Genomic DNA, 12,577 nt, shown 5'->3' with positions numbered 1-12,577 from the left:
ACCACAGCCTTTAACACTGTCCCTCACAAGTTTTTGGTACAAGGTGAGAAAAAGAGTTTTTCAGATGATTAACTTGAACACAGAACTCCAACTTTTTTTTTCCTCTGGTCTCTGACAAGTTTCCACATGATATTAAAGCAACCAACTTGAATCAAATTTCTCAGGAGAGCTCAACAACTCCATAGTCCAGAGGGCAGCCTGAGATTTTGGCTGCTCAGGTTGCAGAGAGTTCTTCTGGAACAGAAATCAAAGGAGCTGTGCTTGCATATGTGCACAGCACCTGGTCAAGCATGCTAAAAAAAAATTAAAAAGTTGGTCCCAATCTCAAACTGCATGTCCAAAACCTACGAGACAGGTCTCACAGAGCAAACAACAAACTGACAGCAGCAAATAAAGCACGCAGGCACATCAACAGCAGTAAAGGCAAGCCTTAATGCAAAGGAGTCACATGCAAATCACAGGAACTGTGAATTCTAGCACTTCTGAACTTCACATCTCCTTACAGCTTTAATACGTCTCTTTTTAAAATTCATTTGTTTCTCCATGATCTTCTATGCAATACTGATCACTGCCACATACACCTCCACACAGGAATCTCTACTCAGACAGACTAAATGAAACTGACATAGAAAGAACTGAAGACAAAGTGCATCCAACTTCCAACACATCATTTCAATGTATCCATGTTCAAGCAGGGGTAGTACTACATGAAAGGTGCCAGGCACTATTGCCAGCTACTGACATTTAGGTATTTCCAGTTCTAACATGTTACCTGGTTATTTCAGTACCTCAAAAAAGGCCAATTACAATGTGGTTTGCTCCTAAGTGGAGTTTATTCTCTATTTCTCCACAGGCTTCTCTTTTTCCCCCTTTTGGGCCTTACAAGCCCAATCCCACAGAATAAGAGATGAAGGGAAATTTGAATTAAAGGTGGCAGTTCTCCCAGCTTTCACCTATAGAAAGCAGCACTGCAGCATTCCTGGCCAACACTGAAGACTACAGGATGAAATTATGCCTTTCCCTCTTCATGCCTATTTAGAAAAGACTCTGAGTGTAATTAATCACACAATTAGCACTGCATGTCTGGAAGAAACAGTCAAAACTGCCAGTGGATTGGTAAGTGAGAAGCCAAGATCAGCAACAGAGCCAAGAGTAAAGTTTAGTCAACTTACCATCATATAAGGGTCATCCACAATAGGATAAATATAATCTGTTGTCTGGACCAATGACAAACCTCCATGTCTTAATGGAATAACACAAGTGTCCATCCCAATTCCTGCAAAGAGAAGTCCATGAGTGAGGAGAGTAACTGTGCCCTTAATTATCTGTTGCTCTTAACAAGACGACTTATAAAACATGTCTGTGAAATACAACTCGCAACACTGCCTAAACAGACAAAGCAAATTCCTTCCTCAGGGAAAGCACACAGCACAAATTAAGAGGAAAAACCAAGTTCCTGGCTGGAACTGAACATAAGCATAAATGGCTGAAGGCAAGAACTACAATGGAAATAAACTACAATGTTCTTTATTCTTTTGCAGCAGAGTAACAGCACATCAAGAACATCTGTGCTTGACTGTAAGTACATTTAAAGTTAAGAGGAACTACGTGCATTGATGCTATCAAAAGCAAATAGGTTTTCCTGTCACTCTGATCTCAACAAAAACACAGGGACAGTTTTAAAAGGACACAGCCTCTCATAAAAGGGCTTTCCCTCACTTCAGGAGGAACAAGAACACTGCTACAAGTTACAGCCCTTGGTGAAAGATGATTCAGACACTTGGAGCTTTTGCAGCTATGTTAACCTCACCTTATGCCTGTGAGGTGGGAAAAGTGGCAGACGACCTGATAGACACAGAATCCTTTGAAAAAACCACAACTGTGAGCACACCCTTTTCCCTGACAGTGGGTATTTCAAACAGAGTAAGTACTATTAAAACCTCCCAGCATTTGCTGTGATGGAAAAACCCACACCAAAGGGGCAGGTGACAGATCACAACATGCTGGCTGAGCCACACTCCCTGTGGATAGATACCCTTGTGCCTTGCAGCAATAGCAAATCTACAACCTGAGCTGGCAGAAAGCTGCCTGGAATTACTTTGCAGAACCTCACAGGACAAGAATCTCCAAAACAGCCTGTTTTTAGGGAGTAGATGTCACATAGGAACCTTTCCTATGCAAACACACTACCTCTAGCAGGACCTACAAGCCAGTTTGACAGTGTCCTGTTCAGGGACAGAGTGAGCTGCTGTCACCTGAGGTCTTACTGAGGGAGACAGAGAGGGGTGTGTCAGGCAGTTGGTACACTGATGGAGAGGATCTTGCCTTGGAAGAGAACACATACTGATAGAAGCTCATGAGCAGTAGCTTAGGGTTGCTGTTTTCCACAGAAGCTCCCAAGTCACTCTGTATGATGCCACGTCTCCAGGGAATTCCACATAACCAGTTACAGAGAAGTGGCCCATGTACAGGAGCTGTTTTGCCCTCAGTTCACCTGCTCATGCCATAATGGTGCAAGATTGACTTCACTTGCAAATTTTTCCAGAATTTCAGCAGAAGTGCTGCTTGACAGACAGGCCAAGCAGCTACAATGATGGTCCTTCTGAGGCTATGCTGATGTGCCACCAAAACAAGTCTGACTGAGCAAGTGAATCTGTTCAGAGACATGTCTCCTTTCAGGTCCACAACAGCTCTGCGAATTAACATCAAACGTGCAGTTTCTTCCTCACTGCCATACTTAGGATTGCTCTGGGTAACATCATTTGCAGAACTAAAAAGCAGTGAGCACAAGCCTGCTATCAGCAACCTCCCCCCTGACTGCATCTCTAAAGCATGGTGCATAATGCACAGGTGGTAAAGTTATCCATCTATACCTTTTAAACACAAGGCATCAAAGGCAAATCACACCAAACTTATCCAAAGACACATTTGTACTCACCACAAAAGCATATTTTTAAGAGACCCGAGCTCTCCACCTTCTATTACTAACAGATATCCTGTTACATAGTATCACACCTACTTACTGATGGCATACATCTACTTTTTTTTACCTTTTCATATAGCTAGAGAAGAAAAATCTATTAGCAGTTCTATTACTGTTTAAAGCCTGTAAGTTTGTGAGAAAAAAATCTAAACCAAACTATTACTGATTTTAGAAAACTGCCAAATTGTAATGCTGCTGTGAACAACTTATTTAATTTAGAAAAATACATATAAATAGCAATTTGGGGATAAAAGAAGCTGGAATTGTCCTTCAGCAGGGAAGATTAAATGATAGTACCACCCCAGCTTCACACACAATTGCTGCTTAGATATTTCTTACAAAGATCTCCATTGTTTAAGCAAGAACATGGGTGCCTTACTAATCACTCACTGAATTTAGTCTCTACCAGAATAATGGGTTGAGACCTGTCAGCCTTCTAACAGACAATGAGCAATGTTAAAATTATTTTAAATAAGGTTATTGGGCACTAAATAAATAATTAAATAACTTCAGAATAAATGCTCCATTAATATTCCTAAGTTGAGGGAAAAAAATAATTCATTCTGCACTGAAAAGTAGAGACTGAATATGCAGGGCTGAGTAAATAGACAAACAGAATTAAAAGTGTAATTAAACATATTATCTACATTAATTTATCTATATCAATATTAGGTACAGTAGCTGATATCAAAATACCTACATTTGCCCTGTTCCCCATGTAGGTGGCTTGTGCAGGTTGTTTTCCCTTATTGCTTGCATCATTGTGCAAATATCAAAGAGAAAGTGAAGCTGGCAAGAACACAGAGGTCTTGGAAAGGGAGCCTTTCCCAGGCAGCTTCTACAGGTGAGCAAAAGAGTTAGAGTGGGGAACAATGAAAGGACTGACAGGAATAATGACAACTGTGAAACAATCTGCTCCCAGTCAGCTGAAGCAAGGAATTTTTCACTTGATCACTTTTTGTGACCCAGGAACAGAAAGGGGAGGGAAAGGGGAACTTCACCGGCGAGTCATCTCATTGCATAAAATTCATTGCATTCGTTGCATCAATGTCCAATTGTATTAATATAAAAGTCTAGAAATTAACTGAAAGGACTTCAGTTTGCACAGCATCTGCTGGGGGAAGGGAGGAACAGATTAACACCTAAACATGAGCCTACCATGATGGCCATTCCTGAGTGTATTTCCTTTGTAGTTGAGTGCACTGCAGGATGTTAAATAATTAAAATAATCTTGATCCCAGATGCCAACAAATGACAGCATGAGATTAATTCTTCAGCTTTCTGGATGCTGTGCATGCATTATACAACATACAGTTTCCAAACTGGTTGAACAAACCACAGATGAGACCATGTCACTAAGCACATAAAACAGAAGGACCACACACATCAGGAACAGCAGCTACTTACCCAACCTGGGCATAACTGCCCCCAAGAACTGCTCATCTTCCTGAAAATGGTTTTCTTGTAGAGATTCAAGCAGTTTCTGTAAGACATCCTGTGGCACTTTGCAGCCTGTGCCTTTCAGTTCAGTGAATCGGGTCAGACGGAAGCTCTTGTCCAGTTCGTAACTTTCTGGGTTAAACGACTCCCGAACAGACATGGTTCTCTCCCACACACTGTTGGCCTTTCCCACCCCAGAGCAACGGGATCAGTTTCTCTGCTGATCAGTCTTATTGAAAAATAAAATAAAAAAAATAAGAGGGACCATTAGAAATTCCTAGGACCTGCAATACAACAGGTTTTCACATGGAGCAAGTTAAAAGAGAAAGCACTCGATGCCACTGTTCACCTGTTGAGACAGGTGTGCACACCTCACACCACTCATTTCCCTAAGACTACAAAGGAACGACTACTCATCTACCTTCTGACATTTTAAACTCTAACTATGCCACATGGATCATTGCTTTCCCATATATACAGTATAAGGTTTTCATAAAAAAAAATCTAACACGCTTTACCAACCTCAATTAACACAGAAGTAATGAAAGAAATAATAGCTCCCAGAGCACAAAGGCAGCTTCCAAAAGGCAACCTGGGCCCTGATCCTGCAACGTGCTCGGCAGACACATCGGTTTGTACTCAGCTCAGTGTAGGGTCATAATTTTAGCCATTAACATATTAATCTCAAAAATAAGATACTTTTCAAATAATGGCTCTGCTTCAGTCCTGATGTAAGAAGCTGTAACTCCTGAATACACCTGTTCTCCTTGGGGGAAAACACAATCCCGTGTTCTGTTAGTGCAGGTAACAGAAGAACAAAGAGGCTGTATTTAGCCAGCCACCTACAAACATACCACTTTACCTTTTAGCATGTTTGCAGACATAAAAACGCTGAAAAGTTTCTTCCCTCTCCAGCCCTTTTTCAGTCAACTAATGATACTGAGAAAAGAGAATTACCCATTAAAATGCTAATGTAAAAAGACACTGATGCAACTCATTTAATAAAATTCTTAACAATGCATGTCTAATTTTAGAACGTTTTTCCACTCTGACTCACATCCACCACACTCCAAAACTAATAGGAGGCCTAACCCAGACACTGAACAGGAACGGCTGCGATAAAATGCAATTCGTCTTTCTCAGAAAAGAAGTTTTCAGGAATTACTAAAAACAACCTGTCTGTGGTAGTTTCTTAGAAAGCAAGGATCCTGTCTAACAGCAACAAGAACAGAGGTCAGTGGTATCACTGGCAAAATCTGATACTTATGGTCACATCCTAACAAGGTTAAGCTGAAAAGAAAAAAAAATGATTGCAAGTGACTGGTATTTGCAAAGTTCAGGTTTGCTAAATGAAGAAAAGAAGTAAATCTACAGACTGTGCTGTATCTCCCCTATGCAGCACTTATTAACAAGTACATCTGTTCCATAAACCTTTCTGTCTACTAATTTATTGATTATAATGAAGTTTTAAGATCCCTGAGAACTTTTGATGTGGAGCACAACTCCCCTTTGCAATGCTTTCCCTCCTTCTCTGGGAGGTGTGGCACTTATTTAAAACAAATCTTCCAAAGCCCAAGCTCGGGCAGTAATCCAAACTCTAGTTACAAGAACGTGTCTTGGATGAGCAATGAATTCAGTTTCTAGCTGTTGTCTTCCAATCCGAGACACCAAGCACTTGTAATCGGGGGAAAAAAAAAAGTGTCTGGAAAACAACCTGTCAACAGAAAACGGAGACAAAAGCTTTTCAAGGAGGGAGATTTTTTTCCTTAATTCTTTTTTAACACTCGGTACTAATTAATTCCAGAAATTTATAAAACGCAGCTTGCCCCACAAAGCAAACATCTTTCCTCATCTCACCAGTAATTGCAATAAGCTTAGCACCCCCTGCCTACCTACACAGGGATGGATGTGGAGGCCACAGCCTACAAGGAACTTTTTGCTGCCTTGATGACTGTAAAGACACAGCTCCCTCGTCGAAAGAAAACCTTAAACAAGACGGTTTCATTTAATGGAAAACACCCGCAGTGCAAGAACACAGCAACTTCTTAATGAAGATCCGATTAAAGCTGAATGCAACTGAGTATTTCACGGACTGCCACGGGACCAACGTCCCCTGTAAGACCAAGTTTGGTGACTTTGGTGGTCACAGTCCTGAGCCTGACAGAGTTCAGGAAGCGCCCTGACAACGTTCTCAGACACATGGCGTGATTCTTGGGGCTGTCCTGTGCAGGGGCAGGAATTGGGCTCGATGATCGCTGAGTCCCTTCCAACTCAATATTCTGCCATTCTGGCAGCCCATGCAGCAAGCGATGCGAGCGACAAGCATCACTCACCCGCAGGAGAAATCACCCCGTAACCCAGACGTTTCTTAACTTTAAAAGAGCGGCATAATAAATATTAAAAACTGAAGTTTAACCCTTCCCTCCCTAAAGAGGAGAGCACAGGAGCAAAAAACGCGGGGGGGAGGGAGGGAGCCCTGGAGGCAGGTACATACCCAGTACAGCCCCCCGCGGCGCCGCCGCCGGCGCGGCCGCCCGAGACACGCGGGGCGCGGACCCGCAACACCCATCGGTGCGGGGAGCGCTGCGGGCGGCCATGGCTCCGGGACACCTTAAATTTCCAGCCGCTGCCTTTAGAGGCAAACCCGGGGCCTTCGCAGCCGCTCTCTTTGTGCAGACGGAGAGGAGGCGGCGGGGGAAGAGGAGGAGGAAGAAGGAGCTGCGCGGAGCGGCGGCCGCGGCCCCTTCCCGCGGTGCGGCGGGGCCGGAGCCCACGGAGCCCGGTGTCCCCGGGTGTTCCCCCGTGTCCCCACGTGCAGGTACGGTGTCAGCGGGACGGGGCTCACCCCTCGCTGCCGGGGGCGGCTGGAGGGATGTCGGGCGACCCTACCTCCCTCTCCCCCCCCCCCGCCACCAATCCGTGATGGGGAGGGAGGAAAGCGGGAGGGAGCAGAAGGGGGGGAGAAAGGAGGGAAAAGGGAAAAAAAATGTCGGCGGGCGAAAAATTTAACCCGTCCGCTGCCAGCGTCCAAATATTTTTAAAGCGGCCGCATCGCGGTGAGGCGCTGCCCCCCCTCCCCGCGCCTTCCTCCGCCCTTCCCCCGGGGCCGGGCCGAGGGAGGGCGGCGGGGCCCGGGCCGGGCGGGCGCCCCGCACTCCGGCCGCGCCGCGCCGGCCCCCGCGCCCGGCCCGGCGGGAACGGCGGAGGCGAATTCCCCTTTAAATCTCCCCGCCTTGCACCCCCCCCTCCTCCTCCTCCTCCTCCTCCTCCCTCCTCAGGTCTCCCTCTCACCGGCTCTCGCCGCCTCCTCGCCCTCCGCCTCCTCCCGCGAACGGGACTCCCAGCGCGGTCCCACAATGCACCGGGCGCGCCGGGCTCCCTCAGCGCCGCCTGAATAGAAAATGCCGCCGCCGCCGGGCACGGGGGGGTTAAACCCCCCCCTTTCTCTTTCCCTCCTTTTCCCTCCCTTTCCCCTCCCGCCTCCCCGTTCCGCGATTCCCGCCCCCTCCCGCTCCCCCCGCACCGCATCCCACGCGCGTTCCCGCGCGCGCGCGCGCCCTGCTGCAGCGCGACTTGTCGCGACACAAAACCCCCTCCCCTCTCCACCCCCCCGGTTTTGCTCGTGTGTGCACAGACTGTGTGTGTGTGGAGTGGGGGTCTGGTCCCTTCATACAATCATGGAATCATCAGGGCTGGAAGAGACCTTTAAGGTCACCCAGTCCTACCCAGCGTCGCCACTGGATCCCTAAACCGGATCGCCCAGTGCCACATCCAGAGGGCTCTGGGACACCGACAGGGCTGTGCCTCCACCTCCTCCCCGGGTTACCTGCTCCAGGGTCTGACCACCCTAACAGTGAACAAAATTGCTTCTGATTCCTAAATCTGAATTGCCCATCTCAGGTTAAGGCCATCTGCTCACAGAATCACAGAATCCCTTGGGCTGGAAAAGATCTCCAAGGTCATCGAGTCCAACCCATGACCAAATACCAACGTGTGAACTAGGCCAGGACACTCAGTGCCACGTCCAGTCTTTCCTTGAACACCTCCAGGGATGGTGACTCCACCACCGCCCTGGGCAGCCCATTCCAATGTCTGATCATCCCTTCTGTGAAGAAATTCCTCCTGATGTCCAACCTAAACCTCCACTGGCGCAGCTTGAGGCTGTGTCCTCTTGTCCTGTCACTGGTTGCCTGGGAGAAGAGGCTGATTCCCATCTGGGTACACCTCCTTCCAGGGAGTTGTAAAGGGATGAACTCATCCCTGAGCCTCCTTTTCTCCTGGCTAAACACGCCCAGCTCCATCCTTCCTTGCAAGGAGTGTGTGTGTGTGAGAAGACATGCAAACACCACACATGGGGGGACAAATCCTGCTCACAGGAGGGGGATCACCCCCTCCAGGGTGTGGAGTGGTGTTTAAATGGGTTCAGAAGAAATCTTGGTGCAGTGGGGGCGAAGATGGGCTGAGGGGGGTGTTCCCACAGATCTTCATTGCATCCCACCCGTGGTGTGCTTGGTGCATGTGTGGGTTGTGAGCTCCTGGGGTGGACAAACCCTGCTGCCCAAACACTGACATTTCCTCTGAAAATCATGAGTCTGCCTTTGGAGTTCACTGCTCAGAGATGTTCTCCTTCAATAATAAAAACGCTGGGACTGGGAGGAATTCGGGCTGGAATTTAGATGGAGCAGGGGAGACCGTGTGCTCTGCACAGCTGGGTCCTCCACCTGTGCTGAATTTTGCCCAGAAACTGGACAAAAAGTCACATTTTATTCATGTTGCAACCAAAAGCTGATCAAGAAGGAAACCATGGGGGTCAAGAGGACTTGACAATGGGCAAAATTTGGCCAACATTAGATTTTTCTGCATGCAGAGCCAAGACTGTGGCCCCAGGAAGCCAGAGCTTCCCTCAGGTGTCATCTCCAAAGGTCTCCATTGGTATGTGGCCCATTGAGAGCTGCAGGTACCACAGCAGCAGTGCTGCAACCTGGCTGAGTGCATCACCTGGTGACTTTTTTTAACCAAAATCTGTTTCCAAGTATGCTTCAGAGAAAATGTAATCTTGTTTTGCAGCAGGTGGTGGTGAGTTCAGAACAACTCTAAGAACTGCACCATGTTTCAGTACCCAACTGCCAGGGCATCCCTTCTTGTTCCAGAGTATTTACTCTAGTCAGTATTTTTCCATCACTGATTTGCAAAGCATCCCACTTTTTTGTCAAATGCATTTAACATATAAATCACTAGAATCTGTTGTAACTGTAAAAAGTCTGATTTCCAGTGTCTTCTCAGTTCCTTTTCCTCATTGGAAGTGCTTTGTGTGTCTTAAGACCCTTTTCCCAACTGAGTAAAATCAGAAGTCAGATGATTCTCACTCAAGACTTGTCTTGTTTTACATGCAAAACAAGTTTTCCCCAGAAAGAAGGGAATTTCCGTGCTAGGGATAGCACAGGGCCCAGCATTAGGTTTCCAAATAGATAAAACATGTAATTTGCCGTTACGTACCTAATTAAGTAATTGCCTGTTAACTCAAAGGCTGTTTTTTGTGCAACCCGCTTTGAAAAAATTCTGCCTAAAAACAAGCAGAAAGCGAAAAAATTAAAATGTTGCTTTTCTTGCCTGATTTTAATTACTCTTTTTATCTCTCAGCAAATGTAGTGCCCCTGAACCATGGTGCAGAGGACCAGGGGTGTGTGGGAGCTCCCGGCACAAAGCACATTTAGGAAGTCACTAATATTTGTGTAATTAATTGATTTTTCAGGCTCCTCCATGTTGCTCTCTGAAAGCATTTCAAGCTCGACACACTGAAGCTGTTTCTCTGTGAACAGCTGTGGGGCATTTGGCTGATGGTTTCGACAGCAGAGATGAATCCAGGACGTGACATCTGCAGTCATGACCTGGAATTTGAACTCTTTGATGCCTCTCCCTCTTCCCAGAGAGATAGAGAGGAGGCAGAAGATCCTAGGATCTTCTGATTGCCATCGATCAGAGCTGATTTGCTGAGCATGGACCTCATGTCATGTCTGTGTGCTCTTTGAGAGATGATTTCAATCTGAAAAAAAGCCTGTGAGTATCTTGAGAGCTGGAAATTGGATGCTCTGATCTAACATTTCTCCAGCATTTAGCCATCATTTCTACCACCAGCACCTCATTAAAAAAAAATGGTCATGAAACATTAAGAAACCCATAAGATAAAGGAAAAGATAAATGTTGCTGATTTTAAGCCATGACTTACAGGTTTTTCCTTTCTGTTATTTTTGGAAGGGAGAGGGAATTAGATCATATTTTCACCTTTTTTTATTTCACATCCATGAGGACCAGACACTTCTTTAATGGTGTGGGGGGGAAGTAAACTGAGATTTCCAGGTGATAGAAAGAAAATGTGAATACGTGGAATTCATGCCATGGTGGTGAGATCTGGCAATGTTCTGTGTTACACAGAGGAGTGGAGTACTTTTCATGATTAGATGTGTGTTGGTGCACAAAGGGGGACGGTTTCACTCAGAAGAGCAAATGGAAGAAAACCAGATTTGAGGTACTTGTGTTGTGGATACCATGCCAGTGGCTGCCCCTGTCCCTTTCTTGGTTTCCGGAGATGGGATGGTCACATCTGAAGACAGAGTTGTGGGAAAGTGTCTCCAGAAAGGAAAACCCATGGAAGGGATATCCATGCAGCCCTTTAGTACCTGTATGGATTTGAGCTGAAGCTAAACAGGACCAGGGTATGGAGGTGGGCACTGCATATAACTGACCACCCTGTTTAATTAAAAGCAACTTCCTGGCATGGGCAATGATGGAGCATCCTCGGGTAGATCTGCACACATCCCAGTGGACATGTGCACCAGTCCCTCCTGCCTGTGCAGGGTGAGGCTGTGCATGGGCAGGTGACAGGCAGGAAAGTGGCTTTGCCAAAAAAGCCAAGCCAAGAGGGAGCAGCCAGATCTCCACTGCAGCTTCGGGTTGGTGTTGCGGCACCAGCACACATGTACCCCATGCTTCTGCAGGGGCCCTACACTTAAAACAACTGCTGAAGGATATGTGGGATCAGAAAGGGAATCCTGGGCACCCAGGGAGTGCTCTTTTGGTGCAGGATCATGAGCAAAACCCTAAGAGACTAGTGATGGATCCAGCAGCCCTGGGGAGAGCCCACACTCCTGCAACCACCTGCTTCATGGAACATTTTCCTAGAGTTAAATAATGCTTTTCTAGAGTTAAAAATTTATCAAATTGTCTTTTCCCCCCCGCCCCCCCGAGGGTTTTTTGCTGCCTGTGTGCAGAATCTCCAGCAGAAATTCCAAGATCTGGAGTGATTTGGTCTAATGCCGTGAGAACAGTCTGCTCCACACACCTTAGGAAGTGCAAAAAGGAGAAAGACAAGGTAGACCTCTTTGTGCTGTGGCATGATCACTCATCAAAGGCAGCTGTCTCCTGTGCTGACTTGAGGATGTGACAGATGTGTGTAGCCTTTTCAGGCCTGCATTTCGTCTGTCTTTTCTCCTGGGATGACTTGGAGCATGGATTATTAACAGCTCAGATTTCTTTGGCCAAGGTGCTTCGTTGTGTACACATCCGGGTTAAGTCTAAGCAGTATTTCTGATCGATGTAGGCTTCTGACTTGGTTCTGCATGTTTGGTGTTTATAAAATGATCAGCATTTGAACTCTCCTGTTCTTTTTCTTAAATGTCAGCAGAAATTTCTTTTTTTTTTTAATAAAACAATGCAGCCTTCCCCTACAATGTTTGTAACCAAGAAACTGTGGCATCACAGGAGCATGAGGAAATACTAGGGTATGAAATGACAGTGAAAGTGTTTTGGTTTTCCTGTTTGTTTCCTATTGCAGAATCACGGTGAAGTGGCTGGTAAAATGGGACCAGCTGGTTCACCCCAACTTGGGCTGAATACAAAGTTTAATGCACTGGAACTGTTTCCACTGGCATGTGTGGCTGGTCGTATGCTTTTGATATGAAAACTCAACTGTAGTGGGACGGTTTAATTTCTCATGTAAAACATGTCTCACAGCACAGCTCTTCCCCCACCTCTCTCTGTTTTGACAAAGCAAAGCAAGTTTGGGCTATTGTTGGCTTTCTTTGCCTTGTTTTTGTCTTTTTTCCTCCATCTCATTAATATATAAGTGGTATTAAATAATAATGATGCCAGTAGTGA

General features: G+C 46.1%; 1 protein-coding gene and 1 long non-coding RNA gene across 5 annotated transcripts in view; one reads left to right on the top strand and one right to left on the bottom strand.

Moving 5' to 3' along the window:
- Nucleotides 1-7,821, bottom strand: part of SEPHS1 (selenophosphate synthetase 1) — a 23,942-nt gene extending 16,121 nt beyond the window's left edge. For 2 of the 4 annotated variants that reach the window (XM_071552790.1, XM_071552794.1), the window contains exons 1-3: nucleotides 7,715-7,821; nucleotides 4,391-4,652; nucleotides 1,173-1,276 (exon numbers count right to left, since the gene is read on the bottom strand). In XM_071552790.1, the coding sequence (XP_071408891.1) occupies nucleotides 1,173-1,276; nucleotides 4,391-4,583 (297 nt within the window). In that variant the 5' untranslated portion in view covers nucleotides 4,584-4,652; nucleotides 7,715-7,821. Of the gene's footprint in view, nucleotides 1-1,172; nucleotides 1,277-4,390; nucleotides 4,653-5,285; nucleotides 5,363-6,917; nucleotides 7,422-7,714 lie in introns of those variants that run through there. The other 2 variants (XM_071552791.1, XM_071552792.1) reach the window with 2 other exon arrangements.
- LOC139670682 (uncharacterized) lies at nucleotides 6,943-12,577 on the top strand. The gene is made up of 2 exons (XR_011697527.1): nucleotides 6,943-7,241; nucleotides 10,176-12,577. It is a non-coding gene; the product is annotated as an uncharacterized lncRNA (long non-coding RNA).

The sequence above is a fragment of the Pithys albifrons genome, chromosome 3 (assembly GCF_047495875.1).
Source record: "Pithys albifrons albifrons isolate INPA30051 chromosome 3, PitAlb_v1, whole genome shotgun sequence".
Classification (NCBI taxonomy): domain Eukaryota; kingdom Metazoa; phylum Chordata; class Aves; order Passeriformes; family Thamnophilidae; genus Pithys; species Pithys albifrons.
Note: the sequence above shows the minus strand (reverse complement) of the source record. Positions and strands in the feature narration are given on the sequence as shown.